General features: G+C 38.6%; 2 protein-coding genes across 2 annotated transcripts in view; one reads left to right on the plus strand and one right to left on the minus strand.

Moving 5' to 3' along the window:
- Nucleotides 1–241: 241 nt before the first annotated feature.
- Nucleotides 242–7861, minus strand: LOC115009276 (zinc finger protein 333-like). The gene is made up of 2 exons (XM_029433159.1): nucleotides 7596–7861; nucleotides 242–3460 (listed from the first exon to the last, which is right to left on the minus strand). Exons 1-2 carry the CDS (start codon nucleotides 7765–7767, stop codon nucleotides 2613–2615), a joined length of 1020 nt encoding a protein of 339 aa, XP_029289019.1. The 5' UTR covers nucleotides 7768–7861; the 3' UTR covers nucleotides 242–2612.
- A 427-nt stretch (nucleotides 7862–8288) lies between these two features.
- Nucleotides 8289–25864, plus strand: part of LOC115009273 (paired box protein Pax-6-like) — a 28527-nt gene continuing 10951 nt past the window's right edge. Inside the window, exons 1-4 of the mRNA XM_029433153.1 lie at nucleotides 8289–8353; nucleotides 14411–14464; nucleotides 23293–23423; nucleotides 24147–24362. Coding sequence (XP_029289013.1) covers nucleotides 8341–8353; nucleotides 14411–14464; nucleotides 23293–23423; nucleotides 24147–24362 — 414 coding nt within the window. The 5' untranslated portion in view covers nucleotides 8289–8340. The remainder of the gene's footprint in view (nucleotides 8354–14410; nucleotides 14465–23292; nucleotides 23424–24146; nucleotides 24363–25864) is intronic.

Raw genomic sequence — 25864 nt, forward strand, 5'->3', positions numbered from 1 at the left:
AGTTGCTATCAGTTAGCCCTACTGATTAAATGTTAAAACGGCTTGCCATGGTATCGGACTTGGGATTTGATAACTACAAGTTGCTCTTTCATTCCAACGTAACTGTGTTTGCAGGTGGGAAAAAAAGGCAAAGGTTCTCATTGCTGCAGCTGCTGCACCAGTGACTCTGGATGATCAGGGTGCCGACACAGAAAGAGCATGAACTGAATGGATTGTGGTGATGAATGAATTACAAAAAAGACACTATTTGGTTTGAGTTTATTTGTCTCTGTATTGGAAGGCTGCACATCCTGCAGCTGACAGGGACATGCAACTCTGCAATTGATTTCCACACTGAACTTAAATAGTCAGACTGAGAATGACCTGATCCATCCTTCATATATCTGACATATATTATAAGAATTCAAAGATGTAGTTGAGGCTCATGAGGCTATAGAAACAAATATTTCAATATAATTGTGAAAATTCATTTGTTTGAACAAAAGTATAAATTACAGTTAGTTATAACACATGGATGATTGAGTAAACCTCCTCATCAGTCTGTAAGGCCATGCTCAGAACAACATTACTGCATCAAACAGAGCCTTCTCCTTCCAATGCGGCCGCTGTGTTGGTGCTATAGCCGACTAATACTGGATCGTTGTGGCCGATGCTGATATGGATATCTGAGAGTTTAAAGAAATCACATTCAATTATTCAGTCAATACTAGCTTTTTCAAATGAACACAAAAGAAACATTCTGATAAGGATCACTTAAAATGTGAGATATATTACTTAGCAGTGTATTTTCAGTGGAAAAAGAAACTAGTTGGTGCTCTGTGGTGGAGGATGTAATGGTCTCAAACATATCAAACAGTTCTCTCAGCAATGTTTCTTTCTATATATTTTTTTAAATGTATGAAGACACCGATATATGTGATACAATAACGTGCTCATAACATCTGCCATGTTCATGTATCGGTCGGGCTAAATTTCCCATAGTGAGTTTCCAACACAAAATGCTTCTGCAAAAAAACATAGGGTTGTAAAACAAAAAGCTCTCGGGCTGCACGATATTCCATCAGCATTAACATCGCAATAGGCACGTCACGCAGTACGTGCAATGTAAGCAAATGAACTCAAACACGTCATGTTACAACTTTTTTTGCTGCTTGATACAAAAGGAAAACTCACACTTTATTTTCCATTATTAATCCAGTGTTTCCTTATTAATAACCTGCAGTCTAGGCCACGGTTTCATAATGAACCGTTAATTTGTGTATACCGCGTCTGCCCGATTGATTCAGCTCGGCGGTCAGAGAGTGGGTCAGCTCAGTGTGGGAGGATATTCAGTTTTACAGCATCCCTAGTCCGGACTCCGGTCCTCACCACTTCCTGGGGCAGTGGACTTCATGCTCGCTGCGCTCGACGGCTCTCAGCACGACTGTCAACCGGGGAGGACTGACCTCAGTGCGAGGGGTCAGCGGCGATGACAGCGACCCGCAAAGGGCTTGTGGAATCACTGAACTGTATCTAAAACTCCCTCTCACACCTTTCTGACGTCAGAATAAACGGTCCAATCATTTTTTTAAACTTTCCTGAACCAACAATCTAATCACACCCACTTCACAGCACTGGTCAGGTGTGCGGAGGTGAGAAAGTATGCAGGACTTCTTCACATCACTTTTCACATGCACAAACGAGAGGAGTGATTGTCTGAAAGTGTGCGCCGTTATCCCCGTTTGAATGATTATCATATACAATTTATCTTAAATGGTAATGTCAGATTACTTTGCATTATTTGACTGATTTTCTATTTCATTCCATTTGTTAAGGGAGTCATGATATCAGATTTCCACTACATGATAAGCATGGCCAAAAGTATTTACAATAACAATATTATCGAGATATCAATTAAAGATTTGAAAACAAAAAAATGTTTATTGTGTGTTTTGTCTCAGAATAGAGTGTAGGGAGGTGGAGAGAGAGTGAAACCAGAACTAGAAGCGTACAAAAATACCAATTACAATCAGAGATGCTGGATTATTTACATGATATTATCATGTGTGTATTATAAACATGATATGAATATATCATTTTTTAAATATCATGTTTTTTAGCAATGGTGTATCTCAACACCAATAATATTTACAATTCTGTTTTTGTTTGCTCCGCTATAGAAACCCCACACACATATTTAGCTGTTAATTTCATACATGTGGTGGTGAAAACAAACGTCTCTCTCCAAATACACCTTCATCTCTAAGCAGAAGTTTGCACATAGAGAAAAGCTGACATTAGCCAACCAATTGTTTACTAGTTCAGCTTTTGCCACAGTCCAATACATCCAGCAACACACTGCATTGGTCAGTCAAATACTGGCAAGTGCATGTTCCTGTTAAAATAAATGGTATTCTTATACTGTTTATCTTTTAACTGTTGAGATGGAGTACAAAATAATTGCCATCAACAAAATGTCCAGAGTTATAACATTCTATCTTATAGTATTCTTACTAACTACAGAATTTCAAACTCAAGGGCTTCCAGCGCAATAGTTCATTGTCTAACCAGTCGAAATGAAATGCAGCGGTCTGAACGCAGCTTAACCCAAATAAAACACAGACCTGGATAATTCACTTATTACTGCTCGCACCAGCACACTTATGGCTTTTAACATGTGACAGTAAACTAAAATTCCGTCCACAAACACTGCAACTGTATGGTTTTTCTCCTGTATGAACTCTAATGTGTCTTTTCAATGTTCCCTTTTCGCTAAAACGTTTTCCACAGAATGTGCAACCAAACGGTTTCTCCCCAGTATGACTTCTCATGTGTATAACTAATGTCTTCTTCTGACTGAAACTTTTGTTGCATATTAAGCAGCTGAATGGTTTCTCCCCGGTATGACTCCTCATATGAGTCTTCAGATTGACCTTTGCACTAAAACTCTTGTTACAAACTGTGCAGGTGAAAGGTTTTTCCCCTGTATGGCTTCTCATGTGGGCGTGCAGATTTCCTTTGCAGCCAAATCTTTTATCACAAACTGTGCAACTAAACGGCCTCTCGTGGCCGTGGGAGTTGTTATGATTTTTCAATGTGTCTGAACCCGACTCTTGTTCTCTTGTCTCCTTCCAATCATCGTTACTATCCTCAGTCTCTGATTCACAACAGTATAAAGGTAGCAGCTGATGACTGCCGTCAATTTCTGTTTCCATGTTTTGAGCTGAGCTGCAGGCTGGAAGCTCTGCTTCTCTGCTTTCCTCAGCTTGTCTTTGATGAAGCTGTGAGGACTGAGCTTTCTCCTCATCTTCACTCTTCACAGGGACAGCAGTGCATGGGAACTTGGTGACATCTTCTCCCTCCTGACTGCTCCAGAGTTCCTCCTGTTCCTCTTTAATGTGCAGCAGCTCTGGGTCCTGCTGAGCCAAACTGGGCCTCCACTCCTGCTGCTCTTCTTTTCTGACAATCAGTTTTTGGACATCTGGAGGTAAAAATGAAATAGAGACAATCAGCTATAAAATAAACCATAGCAAAACCTTTTTTTCTGACAAATAACCGACCCTCGTTAACCAACAAGATAAGTTCCTTGCTTGCATGCAGGAGTGCTGCTGTGGTTGAAGTCCCTAACAAGCTGCCCTGCTGCAATGATACCCCAGTGCACAAACAGGTCAAAATGATAATTTATCGCCCGTCACCCTGTATGCACAAAACAGACAACTGAGTCCCCAGTTCACCCGTCCGGGAGAGTAAGCAGCCATCATTTTGCGTGCATCGTCGTGGACACATGCAGCCACTTTCCCAGTAAGTCTCCGTCACATCGATTAGTTTAGATGCAAGGTTGTCAGCTGTTTGTCTGCTTTTTCTTTTGAAATTTAAAATATTTAAAATATCAAAAAGAAAAAGCAGACACACAGCTGACAAATATTTTCTAATATTTTAAACAGTTTTTAAACTAGTTCAACTAATAGCATAACTGTCTATTCTTACTGTAGGTTAACGGTACATTTTTAACATCCCTAGTTCATAAAGACAGTTTTTGTTCATCTCCTCCCGAACATCCCAAAGTGAAGAGCAACAAACTGATGATGTCAAAGCAGTCAAGAGCTACTGATTATTATTTTTTTTATCATTAATGTTAAAGTATGTAAGCCTGTCTACCTCTGGCTGGCTATGTAGCTGCTAGCTTTTGACTATCCCTGCTACACATTCATAGCCATATCAGTGAGTGACTGTCTTGCAAATGTTTCATCCCACCAGCTTTTTTTCCATCACAACAATACAATCGGCATCTTAAACAAATCGAGCATGGTCTGCCAAGTAATGGCCTTATGAATGCCATGCTTTATCATATTAGTTGACTATTTTAATATTTGAACATTATTATTTTATCTTTTTGGAGTTCAATGTTTAACTGAGCTGAGGATTGTTCAGAGGGAGCAAAGGTGGAAGATCAGAGAGGGATAGAACATCTACAGGAAGAAGATGGAAGAGCAGCTGCAGCAGAGGAATGTCAGTGGTGTCTGGAGAGGCCTGAAAACCATCTCTGGGTACAAGGAGCCAGACTCTCAGCCCATGGGGGACCTAAAGGTGAATGACTTGAACATTTTCTTCAATAGATTTGATCAGTCAGGAGCCCCCGGCTCATTCCCCCGTGCTGCAACCCCCATTGTTCTTATCACCGGGATACGACCCTGTCATCTTCACCATACCCCCTCCCTCAACCCCCAGCTGGCAGCTACTTCACACATCCACTCTGTCTTCTGCTTCTCCACCCACACCCATCCCCCACCCACTACCTGCATTTTGTCCCTCACAACCAACCAGGTGAGGAGTGAGCTCAAAAGGTATAAGGCGAGAAAGGCTGCAGGTCCAGATGGCATCAGCTCAAGGTTCCTCAAATCCTGCGCCGACCAGCTGTGTTGGATTGTGGTGGTATTGTTCAACCTGAGCCTGAAGCAAGGGAGGGTACCACAACTGTGGAAAACATCTTGCATGGTACCCGTGCCAAAGACCCCCCTCCCCAAGGACTTCAACAGCTACAGACCGGTGGCGCTGACATCGCAGCTGATGAAGACCCTGTAGAGGCTGGTCCTTGGCTATCTTCGACCCCTTGTGAGACCATCGATGGACCCACTTCAGTTTGCCTACCAACCTGGTATTGGGGTGAATGACGCTGTCATCTACCTGATCCAGAGATCCCTCTCTCACCTGGAGAAGGCTGGGGGGACTGTGAGAATCATGTTTTTTGATTTCTCCAGTGCCTTCAACACCATTCAACCCAGGCTGCTGGGGGACAAGCTGGAGTGCTCGGGGGTGGATCATCACCTCACCAGCTGGATTCTGGACTACCTCACCAACCGTCCACAGTACTTGAGGACCCAGGAGTGTCACTCGGACACGATTGTCTGCAGCACGGGGGCCCCCCAGGGAACGGTTTTGGCACCGTTTCTCTTCACCCTCTACACTGCAGACTTCACCCACAACACAGCAAAGTGTTACCTGCAGAAGTTCTCTGATGACTCTGCTATTGTCGGCCTCATCTCTGATGGGGATGACAAGGAGTACAGAGAACTGACACAGGACTTTGCCCTCTGGTGCCAGAGGAACCACCTCCTGCTCAACGCAGGGAAGACCAGGGTGCTGGTGGTGAACTTCAGGAGGCGCCATCATTCACCCTCAACACCAGTGAACGTCCTGGGAATGGACATCGAGATTGTAAAATCTTACAAATGCCTGGGTGTTCACCTGAACAATAAACTGGACTGGTCAGATAACTCTGCTGCTGTGTTTAAGAAGGGACAGAGCAGCTTTATCTGCTGAGGAGACTGAGGTCTTTTGGAGTGCAGGGGGCTCCTTAAGACCTTCTTTGACTCTGTGGTGGCATCAGCTAGGTGTTATGGAGTGGTCTGCTGGGGCAGCAGCATCTCGACTGCTGACAGGAAGAGACTGAACAGACTGGTGAAGAAGGCCAGCTCTGTCCTGGGGAGCCCTCTGGACACTGTGGAGGTGGTGGGAGACAGGAGAATGACAACCAAGCTGTCCTCTCTATTGGACCTCTTATGTCGGCGCAGAGGACGAAACGAAAACACAAGTAATTTCCTCTTCTCTGCCTCACCGGAGCCAAACCAACATAAAAACTATCAAAACAGAACCTGACACAGAGCGTACAGCCCCCAGTGACACAGTAAACACAGATATCTGAGCTCCACGTGAACATTATAAGATAGCAGAGATATTTAGACTCAGAGTTTCAGTCTGCTCTAATGAACTGACAGACAGACAGACAGACAGAGAGAGAGGCAGGCAGGCAGACAGACAGACAGAGAGGCAGACACACAGGAGTTAAACATACATAGAAAAGGTATCAACACTAGAAGAAAGATATATAGCTATAGAATAAATTCAACTTGTATTGCATTAGTAATAAGCAATATAACAACACGATTAAAATCAATATTGTGTTTCTTTATAAACGGACTAACGGAGCCGCTCGTGCCGGTCAGGGCGAGTTACATAAGAGTATAAAGACGGCCGGCAACATGAAGGAGTTAATTGGGGTGTAAAAATCAACTTGCTAGTATTCACTGGTGTAATAGTAGGCTAATACTGTTTCTAAATGACCTCAAACCTAATTAGGCATTTCTGTACATAATTTTCTTGTTACTTATCAGGCAACATATACACCCAGAGTAATATATCTACAACAGGATAATATTATTCCAACTAGAGCTAGTCCAATAAATCGGCCAGGCCGATATATTGGACTAGCTCTAATAATACTTGAATTTTCTTTGTTAAATCATACACTTGAACCATTATTTGAAATCACAGATACTAATAAATATTCCTGTTTTCATGGAGACGTTGAAACATTTTTGTGTCCATAAAATAATAGTTGGGAATGATACGTCATTGTGCAGGTGTTATTTATTCTCATTTTATGTTTTAAAAAAATGCTTATATTAGACGTGTGTGTTAACACACATATGACCAGGGTCTAGGACTGAAACTAACGATTATGTTCATTATTAATAAACGTGTAGATTAGTTTCTTGATTAATTTGTCAACGGAGTGTCAGCTCATTGGAATACGTTCCCTTGTTTTTGTGTTTATCATGATAGAAGACAAAGAAAACCAGAAAGTATTAACATTTGAGAAGTTGGGGACCAGGCACTGTTGAGCTTTGTTTCCCCGAAGAAAAGTATATTGAAACAATTAATTGAGTTTAATTCATGTTGTCAATATACTTGTGCATTAAACAAGTAACATGTTTAGCTTTACCAGTGTCCAACAATTATCTTTTAGTATTACACATTAATTTAACAAAACAATTCAGTACTGTTTTGCATGGTGAGCCTCTCTCTGCCATTTCATTCATTCATTTGAACGTCTTGCTATGCGCTTTTATTATGAAGGTCAAAATCGGTCTACTTCCGGTTTAAATCGAAGCATCTGCGGGAGGCAAACAGCCTTTTACTAACAGGCTGATACACAGTCTGTGCAATTCAGTTAGCCATTTTAGAGCTGTGGCCTTGTAAAGCTGTGTAACAGGCTGGTTTAACCTGTCACTTCCCTGAAACCGGTGAAGTCTCACAACGAAGCAACGTTCACGGACCTGCGTTGTTTATGTGGATGTCAGATTTGACAACATCCTGCAGCAGCCTGCGCTGACGATCAATCTCTTCTTCGTAGTTTGATATGGTTGTTTCCAGCAACCCGAATATCTCTTCTACAGCCGCAGTCAGTCGCTGGTTAACAAAAGCTCTCAGCGTTTGAATTGTGGACATTTTCACACAATAACCGGGCAGTGAGCAGCGAATACCGCTGTCTGTGTGTCCGTCTCTTCCTCCTCCTGCTGCCGCTCCTCCCGCTGGGTGACACCCCTCCTACACTCCGTCCCACCTTCTGTCTGCTCCTAGAACACCTCTCTGTCTGTCTGTCTGTCTGTCTGTCTCTCTCTCTCTCTCTCTCTCTCTCTCTCTCTCTCTCTCTCTCTGTCTGTCTCTGTCTCTCTCTCTCTCTCTCTCTCTCTCTCTCTCTCTCTCTCTCTCTCTCTCTCTCTCTCTCTCTCTCTCTCTCTCTCTCTCTCTCGCTCATGAACAAACTCTCAGCTCTCACCACTCTAGCTCAAACCCTTCATCCCCTCCCCTCTCTCTCCCCATCCTGTCTCTCTCTCTGGCAGTCTCTCGGCCCTCCCACTCGCTCTCCCTCCCTTCCTCTCTCTTCCCTCCTCCTCAGAGGAGCAGCTCTGTCTCTCTCTGCACTTGTCTCCTCAGTCAAGGAGAAACTAATTGGAGGAAAGAATAGAAGAAAGGAGCTGTTGGAAAACTAAACGAACCAAAACTTTACTTCTCTACAGCATGCCACAGAAAGGTAAGCTCGCTCTTTCTTTTCTCTCTCTCTCCTTCTCTCTCTCCCTTTCTTGCTTCCTCTCTCTCACTCTCTCTCTCTTTCTCTCCCTCTCTCTCTCTCTCTCTCTCTCTCTCTCTCTCTCTCTCTCTCTCTCTCTCTCTCTCTCTCTCTCTCTCTCCTCTCTCTCCTCTCTCTCTCCTCTCTCTCTTTCTCTCTCTCTCTCTCTCTCTCTCTCACTTCATCAGTCTGAACATGGAGTTAAAAAGTGTATTTGCAAAAAAGGACATGATGAAGATGAATGAATTTGGAACCTGGCCTATAAAGAAAGCAGAGACAACAATGTTTGTAGTCTAATGTTAAAAAAGAAAGAAAAATGAAAGAAAGGTGGGAGGACAGTTTAGAAATCAAAATAATCAACAACTGAACAATTGAGCAGTTTTAAGACCAGAGGATCACTAGGAAAAGAGGAGCAAAGAATGGACAGACAGCTGTTTTTAAGGGACAGAGAACATAATGAGGAGGGAAGAAAGACAGTATTCTGATCACCCCCTCTTCCTCTTCGGTGTCAGAAGTGTTTGAGAAGCAAATGTTCAAAAATACGAAAAGAGAGAATGTAGAAAAACTTTGGATTTTGAATTTTGAATTGCTTAATCATGTCTAACAGCTATATTACTGACTAATTCACTCAACATATGGAATTGCCTGTCAACGTGTAAAATCAACTGATACTTGTGCAGGTGCAACACAAATAAATAAATTATACATTCATGACAAGCAAAATAAACTGCTCAACATGCTTTGTCCAATCGCCTTTCCATAACACATTACCAGCCAGACATAACGATGATTGTTGTGTTATATATGAACTCTTAATACAGTAATGGTTCTGACCCGAAGGCAGAAACACAGTTCTGTTTTATTTGATGCTGGTTCTGGGTTATTTCACTGGGAGAAGGCGCTGAACAGAACCAACTCAGGGCAGACAACCAAAACAACAAACAAAACAACAAACAAAATAACAAACAAACAACAACAACTACAACAACAACAACAACAACTACAACTCCAAAGCAGCGCTTCTGCCGCTTTGACGCTCGTGCTGAGAGCGCGTGGTAATGCCGCCCGCTCATTCAACAGAGTGATGTGGAATAATCATAAACTCAGAACATATGCTCTGCTGGATTATGACGACTGGGGACTGGGTAGGAGCAACACTTATATTTCAGATTCCACCGAACTCCAAATTAGATGGCGGAGAGTATTGTAAACAGTAAAAGTGCGTGTGTTTGTGCGCTAGAAAGACATCGCGATGTTTCTCCTAAATACTTAAACACAACCACTATTTTCTTGCTCCATGTTTCTTTAAATTCAGAAATGATTTTGAGCAAGCACGTTTAGAGATTTAAATGTTTCCCATTGATCTTTACGGTATGCAGTTCTGTTGTATGTCACCTTTCCTTTATACATGTCTAACTAACCACTTCTGTCATCTACTCTGACGTTATTTCACGCCTCTCAGAGCTCATTTACAAGGCTGATATCACATTTTACATCATTGTCGATATGTGCAGGCTGAGCCCTACAAATGATCACCAACAAGTGAACTATGCTCCGAAAGTTTTCAAATATTCCAGACCAGCCGTATCTTTGTTTCCGGACGATGTGGTAAGGAACTCTATAAAAACATCCAACAATCCTGTTTGTGTCCATTTGACACAAACATTAAAGGTTCAGACAACAACTCATAAATTAAAAAGCCATCATTTAGAGATTTTCATATCTTTATTATTGTCAGCTAAAAAATACGTATTTGTAGAGTATTTCTTTCATTCATTGATATTAAACGGAAGGTCTGTGTCTTCTGTATCAAGTCAGTTTATTTAAACGTATAAACTATCGAGTTATCTAACCAAGGCCTTCCACTTTGTATTCGAGTTGTACTTTATGGAAGCCCAGATTTAAATTAAGTGAGTGCTCGAAAGGCCTGGCGATGTAAACTTCACAACTCTCAGCAAAATAAAGAAAATGTAAAACATTTTAATATTTGGCTTATGTGTTGGAATCACAATCAATTATCCTTCATCATAGAAAATGTGATTATGAATATGAAAATGCGTCTGCTCTTAGGGTAAAACAATACGTGCTGTTTGAATTGGGGCTTTTTAAAATTCCATCTAGAATACAAGGCGATAAAGTGCGTCTTAATTGATGATCTAATTAAGTCCGCTGTTAATTAACGTCTTAATTAAATTGAATCCAATTAACTGCATGATTAATCAGGTCGGAAGTGAATTTCATCCCACACGTGAACCTGGAACATTTGTGTGTGTGTCAGAGTGATGTGAGCGGGCTGCTCCCATATGTTCTGAAGAAGACACGCAGACGCCTGTGTGTCTGCCGCACGCACCTGAGCCACATTTTATTTTTGACGATACTGAGCAGAGCAGTGGAGATGTCCAACCCTCCAAACAAACATTTTATTTTGTTATTGTACAGAAATCCGAAGTGTTGGCTTTCTTATTCATTTCAAAATCTATATTTTTCATATTTTATTTTATTTGCATTGGCTGCATACACAATAATATAATTGTGTTTCTCGGCAACATTTGTTATACCATGGACACTGACATACACAATTATATCAAAAACATAATTACAGTATATGTGATCTGTTGGCTGCTACTTTATATCATGTTAAAATACCCTCATCATCTAAACAGACTCTCAAACTTTGACCCCTAAAAATGTAGTTTCTTGATTAATTTCTTGACAGATTGCTTAAATACGTTGAAGTATACAAACTGATCTAAGCCCTTATTCTTGAATAGGCTGTAAAAACAAACTAAAGATCATAAGCAGCATTTACAGCTTGACTTTGACCCACTGAGGTCACATTCAGCTCTTTCAGCTGATTTCATTTTATGTAGAGTTATTTTGTATCTTATGTTCTGTTTTTGCCCTCTTTAATTGAATGGAAACAAAACTTGTCAGGAAACTTGTTTTGTTGAGCTCATACAGCGTAAACACAGCGTGCACAGTGGATAAATCAAAGCATCATGTCACAGGCATATTACAAATACAAGGTCATAATACGAATATGGTTTATCGCAAATAAGTTTTCACTCACAATGTTTGTTTCTTGGTGTTTAGTTCATACTATGATATTAAGAGAAAACAAAAATATAGGCACTTTTAAAAGTACTGCAGTAGTCAAGAAACATATATATAGAATAGAAAATGACAAAACAAATATTAAAGAAACTATAAGAAAAAATACAATAACAAATATGTAAAATTTACGGACAAGTGTAATATATAAAATATAAATGTAGTATGTACAATATAACTGTTTTCTTAATTAGAGGGCTGGACACTGTTTTGTGCAGAAGGTGCACACATATTTATGGGGATGTGCAAAAGTTCACAGTGGAAAAAAACACAATAAATAACCACAATCAATAAAATAATTAATATAATAATTTTATATAATATAGCTATTCAATTCAATACGACTTTATTTATACCGGTAAGGGTCATTTTCTAGTAAATGTATAGGCCTATAGGCTGCCTTTAAATGCCACAGGGTTAGCGTAAAACAAGCTACTTCTTTTGAACGGCTCATCATTTCACATAATATTGGATAAATTGTAAAAAGAATATCATGTGATTTGTGAAGTTTTATTGACACAGCTGGTGATATTGCCGTGTTTTCCGAATTCCAGTTAAATATTTAGGTTACGTTTACTGACCTCAGTGGGAGATATAGGCCTCCCATTAATGTTTTACTTATAGCAGCAAACTACTCTAACATTTATACCAGTACCAGCAGCTTTAACTCACAACTATCCGAGGACTGTCAGTGATTACAATGTTAAAATACATTATTATTATTATTATTATTATTATTATTATTATTATTATTATATTATTATTATTATTATTATTATTATTATTATTATTATGTATTGTCATTACTATTATTAGCCTATTATTGTGAACATGCAGTGCGACAACTTCAGTCCTTTAAAAGTGGGATAAAACAGCAGCAGTGTCCTGCAGCAGCTCTGTCTCTCTCGGCTCTTTTCTACTCATATCAGCGCGCTGAATGCGGTTGAATGAAACTTTTATATTGTCATCAGTGTGTTCAACAGAACTCCTTTATGTCACTTGTACTGGTCAAATTGGGCTCCCCGCCGCGGTTTTGTGTGGCAGGTTTTTTAACGAGCCGCAACTAACGAGGCAACGACACCAAAATCCCGCGGACACACAAAGCCTGGCGGGTATTTACCGAGCAGAGCTGCGGCTCCGCTCCTCCGGCTCTTTGTCTCCTTTCACAGGGAGAAAAGCGCTGAGTTATAGCGGGGACAAGGTGCCTATAGCCTGTGTGTGTGTGTGTGTGTGTGTGTGTGTGTGTGTGTGTGTGTGTGTGTGTGTGTGTGTGTGTGTGTGTGTGTGTGTATGTGGAGCTGCTTCATGTTCATTATGCAGGTTGTTAATGACAAGAGCTTCACAGAAGTAGCTGCTTTGAAGCCTTTATTGGTTAGCTTTTTTTAAGCCATCCTAAAGGGCTTTGGTTTTGAGTATTGAGATGAAGTATAATGAATGTCATGTGCTTGTGCTTTCTACATGCATTAATGACAACAGATCGTTAAACTGGTCGTCTTGGTGTACCTCATCATCCTTCCACAACAGTGCACTCTTTCACTGATAATAGAGGACAGTTGCATATTTATGGATATGTATGCTTTATTATTAATTATTTACTATCTTTCTATCATGATTTATTTTGTGTTGCAGTTGAGTCTTTATAGAGAGCTTATAGTGGAATATTTAGAAATGATATAAAATAGTTGAAATAATTCTGCATTTTGACTAAATGTGTGACACTTATTAATACTAATATTAATATAATAACATTTTGATTTCCTTCTTTTTTAATCAGCCTTCCTGTAATATCCGGTAAATGTGTGCCTATCTGCACTAATCAGAATAGTTCAGAATTAAATTAATAAATAACACATGATTAAACTTTGGTCTAAATGAGCAGACACAATAAAATAACATTTTATAATAATTTACAATTTCATGGATATAAGCTACGTGTCTGTAAATTGCCTGGCATTCTTCCTTCCTGTACAGCAATGAGAATATTTGTCAAAACACGTTATGGTGTGAAATTCAGTCTCTCATGACACTGAGGCTCCATGGATAACTGCGAGGGAATCTGCAGCTGAATAAGAAGCCCTTTTAACATGTCCGTCCAGGTTAGCTGTGTTCTATAGGGTGTCTCCTGCAGACTTTCACAACTTATATAAAAACTATTAATTAAAAAAAATATTTCTGAAAGAAACACCCTCTATTTTTAAAATTCAACTCAACAAATTATATTTTTTTTAAAACTTTGGATGTGTTCTAACTTTTGGCCCTAAAGATAATCTGAGATCGATAAGACATTTCACTCTCAAATGCCATAGTTTATATCTTGAAACATGAACCGCAGATTTTCTTATAGTGTACAACAGCAGTGTCCCAAATCCCACTATTCATCAAATCACATATTTTATTTCAATGACAGACCGTAATGTCTTCGAGAGAAAGAATACAAAGGGCCAGATCTGTACGACACAGTAAGTGAGGTAATAAGAAAGAGACAGCAATGTGATTCCAATCTTCAGTGAGGTGTACAAATCTCATTTTAGCTTCATGATCAAGTATAAATATTACAAATTAATCCTTCACTGTGAGAGGTGAAGCTACCTCGATCGAGTATGAGAGCTGGACTCTCAGAGTGGGACTTAACTCTGTGCTCATAACTTTATGGATATTAACATGCATTAGCATGTGAACCAATCACAGTGCTTGCCATTCAGCCATTCTGTCCATACAGTTTCAAGGGTTTTTAATTTCACCTCAACATGTTGTGATAAAAGTTGAACTATTTCCTCCAAATCCCCAAAGAACAATACAAAAATAATTATTTGTTGTGTTTCTCTGACCAGAGGGAGATGTGTGTGGGGGGTCTATCCATGCACTGCAAATTATAACACAGGAACATGTTATTTCTCTCTCTCTGTACAGATTTCAGAAGTCAAACGAGCTGGGAGACCGGTGTGGCCTCCATGATGCAAAACAGTGAGTTACATTTAAAAAGTATTTGTTGTTATTGTCATTAATGCTTTTGATGTTACTGTATCTATAGTTATAAGTGTGGTGAATAATTGTATTAAACAATGTTTTAGTAATTAATGATAATTATATATTCATATCTATATATATAGAGGCCCAGGTCAACTAAAACTGCCCTCAACAAAAGCTGATTGGGAATTTGTAAAGACAAAATCAAATGCAAAAAACAATTCCACTAATAACGTTTAATTCTGGAATCTGCTTTTACTCTGTTTCATTCCTGATCATTTGGGCCATCTGAAATTATGTTAGTAATGTTTTCCAGTGCTGTAAAATATCTGTTAACATTGACAATTTCTGTTTGTAACATCTTGGGTCTTAAAGCAGATAACATAATCAATGTTGTTACGATAAAAATGAATCAAAAGACAATGTGAGAGTCTGAAAGGGGACACGGTAATGATGAACCTACAGAGAGTCTGCAGCTCCCCTAAGCTTTACGGAGCTTTATAGTGAGTTTCAGATCCCTCTCTCTCTTTTCTGTCGCAGCAGGCAGCTCTTTTCAGATGAAAAGCTTTAAAACCTGCTCAGCAGCAGACAGCACAGACACAGTCAGAGACTGGTGAACATAGTGGAGCATTTTGCAGCTTAAGACACAGATATTTCCCTCAGGAGTTAGTAAGAAACCAACAACAGAACTATAAGAGAGAGAATATTTGACTTACATTTGCCTGTTGGTTAAAAAACTGGACTCCAAATCAATATTAATGTTGATCTGGATCTACCAGCCTGGTTTCACACCAATTTCCAAGTCATTTTACTTAATTTATGTGCAAAACTTAATTTATATAACAAATATACTTATACTTATTCCAAACCATGATTTTTTTCCTAAACCACAACATTAACCACATGTCCATATATGACGATTTGGGAATGAGAACGGGGCGCTAAATGATATATGAAAAGCTTTAAATTCATAGACAAAATGTTCTTAAAAGTGATGTGCTATTTATATGCCTCCCATGAGATCACATATCTGCCAGATGTGTAAATGGGCAAGTGTATGAAGCATTTCGTTCCCCAATGGATTTTGTTGTTCCGCTGTCACCATGTTTCTAGATCTTAGCATTTCTTTAATGAATACAGTGTTATTATTACTGATAGAAATTATGGATGAAACATCAAAAATAAGGCCCAATTTGTAATTCACTGGAATTACCCTTTAATAATTGGTATAAAACAGACTTTGAATTGTAATCTGTTGAAATGTATAAAGTTCAGATCTTCTATCAAACTTTTCAGTCATGTATGTGAATGTTTCTTAAAGTCATTTAAAGTTACTGATTGAATATTATTGTAAATTATGACTAGTTAAGACAAAATACTGGGATGTACAAAAACGTTTGACAATGAACTCCACCTAATTTCTTCTTTCTTACTGCGGGACAAGAGGTCCATGCTGTCTGCAGTGAAGGTGTGTGGATTACTTGTCTCTGTGTCTGTGCTTGTTTCTTTGTCCTGCATCTCTCCTCTGGCCGCTGTCAATCCCACACTGCACTGCTTCTATACCTTGCGTTAATGGATGATGCTGCTTGACATAATATTTTTAGTAGGTTTCTGTTTGGCAGCAGCATTGGGTTAAATATCAGACCGGGTGTTATTATCACATCACCTCCACTTTAATCAATCCTAGTTCCAAATTGTGAAAATGGAGCAGCTGGAGGTTGTTGAGGAGTAACTGAAGGTGAACACCAATATTCATTTGCTGAGATCATTAGTGAGTGAAGCACAGGTTACATTAGTAATTGATTGGAATGAAAGTGGGTTCAGTCAGTCTGCAGTGTGACATTCTGTTCAGCATCTCACTGTGTGTGTGTGTGTGTGTGTGTGTGTGTGTGTGTGTGTGTGTGTGTGTGTTACTAGTGTGTGGGGATGTATCTATGTGACTCTGTGTGTGGATTTGAGTGTATGTGTGTGTTTTGCCCGTGAGTGTGTGTGTGTGTGTGTGTGTGTGTGTGTGTGTGTGTGTGTGTGTGTGTGTGTGTGCATGCGGCCAACTAGCACATACATTCTACTCCTACGTGAGGGGAAATAACTCTCCATGCCAGCAGGTAGCGGTAGTATGTCTTTGTCATTCAAAAAGGGGAACCGAAAAAAAAAGGGCTGTGAATCAAAAAGCTATTGTTATGATACATACATGAAACAATCACCACTCTCGCTCCCTACTCCCAGTATGGTGTAGCGTTAGTATATCACGTAACGTTAGTATATCACGTAACGTTAGTATATCACGTAATGTTGGTATATCACGTAACGTTAGTATATCATGTAATATTTGTATATCAGCATCATGTAACGTTAGTATATCATGTAATGTTTGTATATCAGCATCATGTAACGTTAGTATATCATGTAATGTTTGTATATCAGCATCATGTAACGTTAGTATATCACGTAATGTTAGTATATCACGTAACGTTAATATGTTATGTAATGTTTGTATATCAGCACCATGTAACGTTAGTATATCATGTAACGTTAGTATATCACGTAACGTTAGTATATCACGTAACGTTAGTATATCACGTAACGTTAGTATATCACGTAACATTGATATATCACGTAACATTGGTATATCACGTAATGTTAGTATATCACGTAACGTTAGTATATCACATAACGTTAGTATATCACGTAACATTGATATATCACGTAACGTTAGTATATCATGTAATGTTAGAATATCACGTAACGTTAGTATATCATGTAATGTTTGTATATCATGTAACATTGGTATATCACGTAACGTTAGTATATCACGTAACATTAGTATATCACGTAATGTTGGTATATCACGTAACGTTAGTATATCATGTAACGTTAGTATATCACGTAACGTTAGTATATCATGTAATATTTGTATATCAGCATCATGTAACGTTAGTATATCATGTAATGTTTGTATATCAGCATCATGTAACGTTAGTATATCACGTAACGTTAGTATATCATGTAATGTTAGTATATCATGTAACGTTAATATATTATGTAATGTTTGTATATCAGCACCATGTAACGTCAGTATATCACGTAACGTTAGTATATCACTTAACGTTGGTATATCACGTAACATTGGTATATCACGTAACGTTAGTATATCACGTAACGTTAGTATATCACGTAACATTGGTATATCACGTAACGTTATTATATCATGTAATGTTAGTACATCATGTAACGTTAGTATATCATATAAAGTTAGTATATCATGAAACGTTAGTACATCATGTAACGCGAGTATATCACGTAATGTTAGTATATCACGTAATGTTAGTGTATCATTTAACGTTAGTATATAACGTAACGTTAGTATATCACCTAACTTTAGTATATCACGTAATGTTAGCATATCATGTAACGTTTGCATATCATGTAACGTTAGTATATCACGTAACGTTATTATATCATGTAATGTTAGTACATCATGTAACGTTAGTATATCATATAAAGTTAGTATATCATGAAACGTTAGTACATCATGTAACGCTAGTATATCACGTAATGTTAGTATATCATGTAACATTAGTATATCATGTAACCTTAGTATATCACGTAACGTTAGTATATCCAGCATCATGTAACGTTAGTATATCCAGCATCATGTAACCTTAGTATATCAGCATCATGTAACGTTAGAATATCATGTAACGTGAGTATATCACGTAACTTTAGTATATCATGTAACGTTAGTATATCACATAATGTCAGTATATCATATAACGTTAGTATATCATGTAACGTTAGTTTATCATATAAAGTTAGTATATCATGTAATGTTAGTACATCATGTAACGTTAGTATATCACGTAATGTTAGTTTATCACGTAATGTTATTGTATCATTTAACGTTAGTATATCATATAACGTTAGTATATCATGTAACCTTAGTATATCACGTAACGTTAGTATATCCAGCATCATGTAACGTTAGTATATCCAGCATCATGTAACCTTAGTATATCAGCATCATGTAACGTTCGTATATCACTTAACGTTAGTATATCATGTAACGTTAGTATATCACGTAACGTTAGTATATCATGTAACGTTAGTATATCACGTAATGTCAGTATATCATGTAACATTAGTATTTCCAGCATCATGTAACATTAGTATATCAGCATTATGTAACGTTAGAATATCATGTAACGTCAGTATATCACGTAATGTTAGCATATCATGTAACGTTTGCATATCATGTAACGTTAGTATATCATGTAACGTTAGTATATCATGTAATGTTAGTATATCATATAACGTTAGTATATCACGTAACGTTAGTATATCAATTAACGTTAGTATATCATGTAACGTTAGTATATAACGTAACGTTAGTATATCACCTAACTTTAGTATATCACGTAATGTTAGCATATCATGTAACGTTAGCAAATCATGTAACGTTAGTATATCATGTAACGTTAGTATATAACGTAACATTAGTATATCACCTAACTTTAGTATATCACGTAATGTTAGTATATCATATAACGTTAGTATATCACGTAACATTAGTATATAAATTAACGTTAGTATATGACCTAACTTTAGTATATCACGTAATGTTAGCATATCATGTAACGTTAGCATATCATTTAACGTTAGTATATCATGTAACGTTATTATATCACGTAATGTTATTATATCATGTAACGTTAGTATATCATGTAACGTTAGTATATCCAGCATCATGTAACGTTAGTATATCAGCATCATGTAACGCTTGTACACGGACAACACACAAATATAACTCACCATGTAAACGAGTCTGCAGAGTGTCTGGGGCCCATATACACAGTTAAAACTTGTATCTCCCACGTCTTGGAAAATTTAGGTGCCGAACAACCTGAATACATGACCTCCTTGACTGATGTATACACTTGCCCCAAATGGCAAAGCCTGCTAGTGTAGTACAGTAATTATGATGGGACGTCAGGTGATGTTACTGTACAGCGCAACACAACAACACCTGTGAGCGGAGGTCAGGGTGGATGAATTTATAAACAATCACACTTTAACATGGGAGGTTTTGTTTAGTGTTTAGGTTTAACCATGACGACAATCATAAAACCAAGTTAAACCAAGTGTTTATCATTGTAACCATGGCGAGGAATCTCCGCTCACCTTAATGAAGTGCTTTCTAAATTTGTTTTGTGTCTCACCAAACAGACAAACAAAACCAAAATAGGCACACACAAATGATGTCATCCTGCAGATCACAAATCTGAACACATCAGATGACTCCGGAGAGCATGGACAAGCATTGTAATCTGTCATTTAATTTGAAGAACTCGTTGAAAATAACAGTACATGGTTAAAGTGAAAGTTAATTGAAGTCAGGTTCAGTGTGACTGAGCTGATTTAAAATGAAAGCGGCTGAGCTGCTCCCAGGGGCCCGCCTGCTCTGTGTGTGTGTGTGTGTGTGTGTGTGTGTGTGTGTGTGTGTGTGTCGCAGAGGGACCACAGCCAAATTGCCTCCATATGTCTGTCTATTAATTGTGTGTCAGCAGAGGAAAACCCCTGTGTGTTCCTCTGGGAAAAGACACTGATTAACATTTTTACAGCAAAGCAAACGACCCCTGAACACAAAGTGAACATGAAGTGAGGCAGCATGAGGGAGAGTTCGAGGGTGAAACAATCCACCGTCACAAAGTCAGCAGCAGCTTCTACAGGAGCCATGACTCTTTTTATAATTTAATCAAGCAGAAGAGAAGTTCCAAGCCATGACAACGACAGTGTGAGGTGAACTGGAAGGTAAACCCTCTGTAATCCAGGTGATCCATCTCTGTTTTCAGAGTAGCTCTTCTCTTATCCTTTCTTTTAGGGACGTGTTTTAATATCTCTGTTCACTTAAAGCTTCACACACTCTTACACATGGTGTTCAGGTGTTATAGCTGACTGTCTGTGGATTATTTTGTATTTATATATATTTATTTTTATTGGTTGTGCTACTCTGTAATGTCCAATGTATACTCACGGCAACTCCAGTAGTACCCCCTGGGGTACAGGTACCCCTGGTTGGGAATCTGCGCTCTATATGCATCTAAATGAATGAGAAAGATTTACCTTTAGCTCCATTTTCTTGCTGTAATATTACTGTTGCCAACGTTGCCCAGTGTCTGTGTTTATGATGGCACAATCTCTCTCTGTCACTTTATGTTTTCTTTAACTCAGAAGGTGTCCTTCACTTTCTATCTTTCCTCACCACTTTAACACTTAAAAACTACAAACAAATAAAACACAATTTGTTTCAGTGTTGTTGTAAATAGCCGTACAAAAATTATTTATATGATTGCTTCCTAGTCTGCCACCCCTATGCTTTAGGGTTGAGTGTGTTGACTGTTGGTAGAAAACAGCTGTCTCCCATCTTCAAATCACTTGCTCTGTTGACAACCATCCACAGAAAGTACCGCCCAATCACTCCACTGTACCTGTTTACCTGTCAGGCAAGAGAAACACAAGTCATATTTACTTATTTGAACAACAGCTGTTCTATCAATTTTCTTGCAAAGACATTCCCACAGAAACATGCTACAGGTGAAAACGTATAGTTGTACAGGACCAAAGGATTTTTGGAAGCCATTAAATTAATGAACATGTCGCGACACACAACTTCCCAAATACTCCTCATTAATGATGCTGAGAAAGCCACTAACACTTTTCTTCTAGTTTTTAGATAGATATTGTTAGAGATATGACTATTGTTTTTTTGTGTCCATCATTATATTTGACTTTGTGTTTTAAACCAGTTTTCTGTTGTATGGTTACAATGTTTCTTAAATTGCTTGCGTTTGCTTCATTTGCTTCAATTTACATGTGTTTTCTTGAGTAGAAATCACAGCCACCATAGTTTTAAGTTTGAACTGTTTGTAGCAACTCCATTGTGACTGTGGTCAGCAGCAGTGAAGCTGCAGGTTAAATTGATTACACTATAAATGCTTGAGATCATTGAAGCTTTATTAAACACATACACGAAAGATCCAACAGCAAGAGTGTGAGGGACACTCACACTAATAGGGACCTTTAATGCCTGCATGCCACCCACTCCCTTGTTGGCACCACTACATTGGAAACACTTCTTATCAACCCATTTCTGTTTCCCAATTCTAGTGCAGTGACTTGCCGTATTATTTCATGTTTGAAGCTGAAGACATTCATCTCTGGAAATACTGTTAAAATAAGACGATGTCTATATAAACAGGATGAATATTGTTTCTCGAGAAAATTATGTTTTAGGACTCAGTGATGAAGATACGTAAATTTCTTGTTAACATGCTTGCAGTGCGTTTCCCACCCTGACTATATATTATTATTCAGTGTGGGAAACAGCATAAATACATTGATGTTATTCGTATCTGTGGTTGTCATCCTTCTGAAGATGACTGCACGGAGCGTCTGTAGTGAAACCCCTTGGATCTGTCGATTTACAGCAGCCCCACTTTACTGCTTAGTCAGTGTGTGTGTGTGTGTGTGTGTGTGTGTGTGTGTGTGTGTGTGTGTGTGTGTGTGTGTGTGTGTGTGTGTGTCTGTGTCTGTGTGTGTCTGTGTTGGCTGGCTGTATGATTTATTAATGTCCTGTTGAGAGGTTTATAAATCTGCAATATGCTTTCACCCCACAGAGCCATTACCAGACAATAGACAATTGATTCAGTGTAAATCCCTACTTAACCTGCACAGTGTCACAGCACAGACTGTGGTCTGCTGTGGCTGAGAGAAACATGTCAGGCGTGCAACATGTTGATCAGCATTTTAAGCTCCACACAAAAACCTACAGAAGTGCCCGTCTGCAGCTCCACCCTCTTCACTTTCACCAGCGTTGGTCTCCCTCCCTCTGTCAAACGTTTAGATAGTATGCTCTGATAGCGATCATTAAATACACTCATGTGAGATTGGTCAGTCCTGGGAATCTTTGGCCCTAGAATGAAAGCTAAAGCAATAAAGACCAGTAATGTTGTTATGTAAAATATACTGCTAATTCCTTAAATATATATATTTGATATGACGTAAAATATATTATTTCAAAAATTTGAATACAGTAAAAAACATTTTTGATTCAGTCCATATCCATGAAGTAAAATCTACTGTTTCAGATCTGGTGGTGAATTAATACATCATCTGTGTTTTATTACATCTGTGTATGTAATATATATATATTGTGTAAGTATTGAACAGTAGTTTGTCAGCAGTCTGAATGTAGATCATATTGCTTTATCTCAGTTAAAGATGAACATTTATTTATTTATGAAGTTGTAGACCTCAGTATTGCCAGAATTGAACTGATGCATGAGCAATGAGAGGTCACGTGACATCAGTGCGGACATGGCTCAGTCCTTCAAAGAGGGTGGCATCACTTAACATTGTTGTAATAACCAATAAAATGTAATGTATTAAAATGCTTTTCATGTATTTAGAAACCAGATTATAAAATATTAATATGCTCCAATCTAGCATAATCTAGGAAGACAACGATCTTCCATAAAACGATAAGAAAGTACTTCTCTTCATCTCCTCTAATCTGTGATCCTTGCTGTTCTCCCTCTTCCCTTGTCTGATCACTGTGGCTATTCACTTCATCGTATTTAGACTCTTTTCATCATCATTCAGTTTGCCTGCTTTAAATTGCATTTATTTTAAATCATTGAACAGTGAACTATAGCTCAGTAAACACTTTTTTTTAAACTTTCTCTTTGTGTGTGTGTGTGTGTGTGTGTGTGTGTGTGTGTGTGTGTGTGTGTGTGTGTGTGTGTGTGTGTGTGTGTGTGTGTGTGTAGGTCACAGTGGAGTAAACCAGCTTGGAGGTGTGTTTGTGAATGGGAGACCTTTACCTGATTCTACCAGGCAGAAGATAGTGGAGCTGGCACACAGTGGAGCTCGACCTTGTGACATATCCAGAATACTGCAGGTAATCTCATCATGATACTGTAAACAGATTTTCCTAGAAATAACCAAGTAGTTTTGTTTGAAATCACAACTTTAACTTTGTGTTTCAAACTGCGATCGTGGGGATCGAGGGATCGTGGGGACCGTGATCAAACTGCGAGTTGGGAATGACAACGGGCGTTAAATGACACACGAAAAGCTTAAAATGCGTCGACATGACACACAATTGCACATTGGACTTTGACATTGGAGACCAATGCTAGTTTCCCGGTGGCTTTTAAAAGAGTACAACAGAATACAACAATCCTATAACATTGTCGAACCCACAATGGACAGTTTGAAAAAAAACGGTGTCAAAATGGATGCAGCAGAACAAGAGATATTGTCTTTTTTATTCCATGTTTCATATTAAACCTGGCCCACAATGCAACCTGACCATCAACAGTTGGGTGGGGGATTCACATGTGTTCTGCTAGTAGCTGTTGATGTAGCCTGGAGCCTCCAGCCTAAAGATTAGCAGCGGGCTACAGATATCACTTCTTTCTAACTCCACATAGTTGTTTTCAAAGCCTTCAGCCCCAACACCTGTAAACACGTTTGATGTTGGAAATTGGTGGAGTTCCCTTTGAACCATTGCCGTGATTATGCCCTAGATCATGTACCAAACAGAAACTTTTTATATGCCAAATATTGTTTTACACCAGTTGTAAGTAATGTGTGTGATGTGTGCTGTTGTTGTGTCCAGGTGTCTAACGGCTGTGTGAGTAAGATCTTGGGCAGATATTACGAGACAGGTTCGATCCGTCCTCGGGCCATAGGAGGGAGTAAACCCAGGGTGGCCACTCAAGAAGTAGTAGGAAAGATTGCTCATTACAAGAGAGAGTGTCCGTCCATTTTCGCCTGGGAGATCAGAGACCGGCTGCTGGCAGAGGGAGTCTGCACCAACGACAATATACCCAGTGTAAGACGCTTCTGTTCTTCTTCCAAAGTCATGTCACTTAATTGCTAATGTATTTGATTTTGTATACTGAGTCAGCAGGCTTGCAGGTGGGCTTGGTACTGATAGTTTGTGGGAGTGGGCATATGTAGCACAAAAATCAGCTGGAGCGAGCAGATGCAATCTTTAAAAATAATAATAATTTAAAAGCATACAAAAGTGTCATAACTGCTTTACACTAAAATCAAAATGAGAACGATAAAACGATACATCTGTTCTGGGGATTTCTACAATCTTCTACTTTTCCAATCACGATGCCTTTGTTATATCCCTGCACGCAGGTTTAAAGGTCTGTATGTGGAACAGCATAACTTCTATTAACTCAATTCATGAATGGCTACTGAAGAAAGTGAAAATAAGCAGAATGGACCTGTAATCCTTTTCAAATACTGAAGCTTGGTACACAAGTACAGTTGTAATTCATCAATATATCATGTCACGAAGACACTTCCACTACTAAGAAATGTGATTACATCAAACTTTACATGTGCATGAATACCCAAGATTGACACTGTACAAAAAAAAAGAACTTTAGAAATGGTGACAAGAGATATGTGTGGCTTATTGAAACAATACAATAAATGGGGTTATGTATGAAATCACTCCTTATTCTCTCTCTCAAGCTTTATATTCACTTTCCACCTTTTTATTGGAGTGTTTGATCTCTATCAACTAAACAAACCAAATAAAAGCATTACCATGATCTCACAATGCAATGTGTTGCCTTTGCTTCTCATATGACTGTTAATACAGCGTAATACAGTCAGATTATTTATCATCCATTAAGGAAATGTAAGTGTGGTAAATGATGAATAACGTTGACACTGAATTAAACTTTATTGTGTTCACTTGACACTTTACCCTGCTCTGACTCATATACATGCATGCATCTACGTCCACTAGATTAACATGCAGGCTCTGTTGTCATGGTAAATCATAGTATCGGAGCTCGATTGATGAAGGCTTTTAAATTCAGGCTCAACCTACTAAGAATTGATTGAACTAACTCTGATCAGGTGTTCTGGGTCCGAAAACTCGGGGATTAGGATTTTGGACCAGGCTCAGATCAGGCTGGAGAGCAGCAGTTTGTGCCTTGCAGTTTTATGAAGTACTCTAGTTACTCATGTGTGCTGTCAGGAAGTTGCTGTCTTTCTCTTTCGACATTTTTGTTACCATCCAAAATGTTTTCATCCATTACCGTTTTAAATGTGTAAAAAAGAAAACAGTCAATCTATAAACTCACAGTATCAAATCAAATCAAATCAAATTTATTTGTATAGCCCAATATCACAAATTATACATTTGTCTCAGTGTGCTTTACAGACTGTACAGGTCTGTAAGGTACAGTACACCTTCCTGGTTAATAGTGTAAACAATTCAAGGCTGAGACACCAACCTGCCAGGTGTAGCTCATTACAGCTCTGTTGTGTTTCTTCGAAGGGCCATGATGAGGCTGATGATTGAGT

This window comes from Cottoperca gobio, chromosome 6, assembly GCF_900634415.1.
Source record: "Cottoperca gobio chromosome 6, fCotGob3.1, whole genome shotgun sequence".
NCBI lineage: Eukaryota > Metazoa > Chordata > Actinopteri > Perciformes > Bovichtidae > Cottoperca > Cottoperca gobio.

Coding starts and splice junctions, on each gene's coding strand:
- LOC115009276 (XM_029433159.1), bottom strand. CDS start 7,767: ATGTCCACAATTCAAACGCTGAGAGCTTTTGTTAACCAGCGACTGACT. Junction 3,461..7,595: donor CATCCACATAAACAACGCAG/GTCCGTGAACGT, acceptor TTTTACCTCCAG/ATGTCCAAAAACTGATTGTC.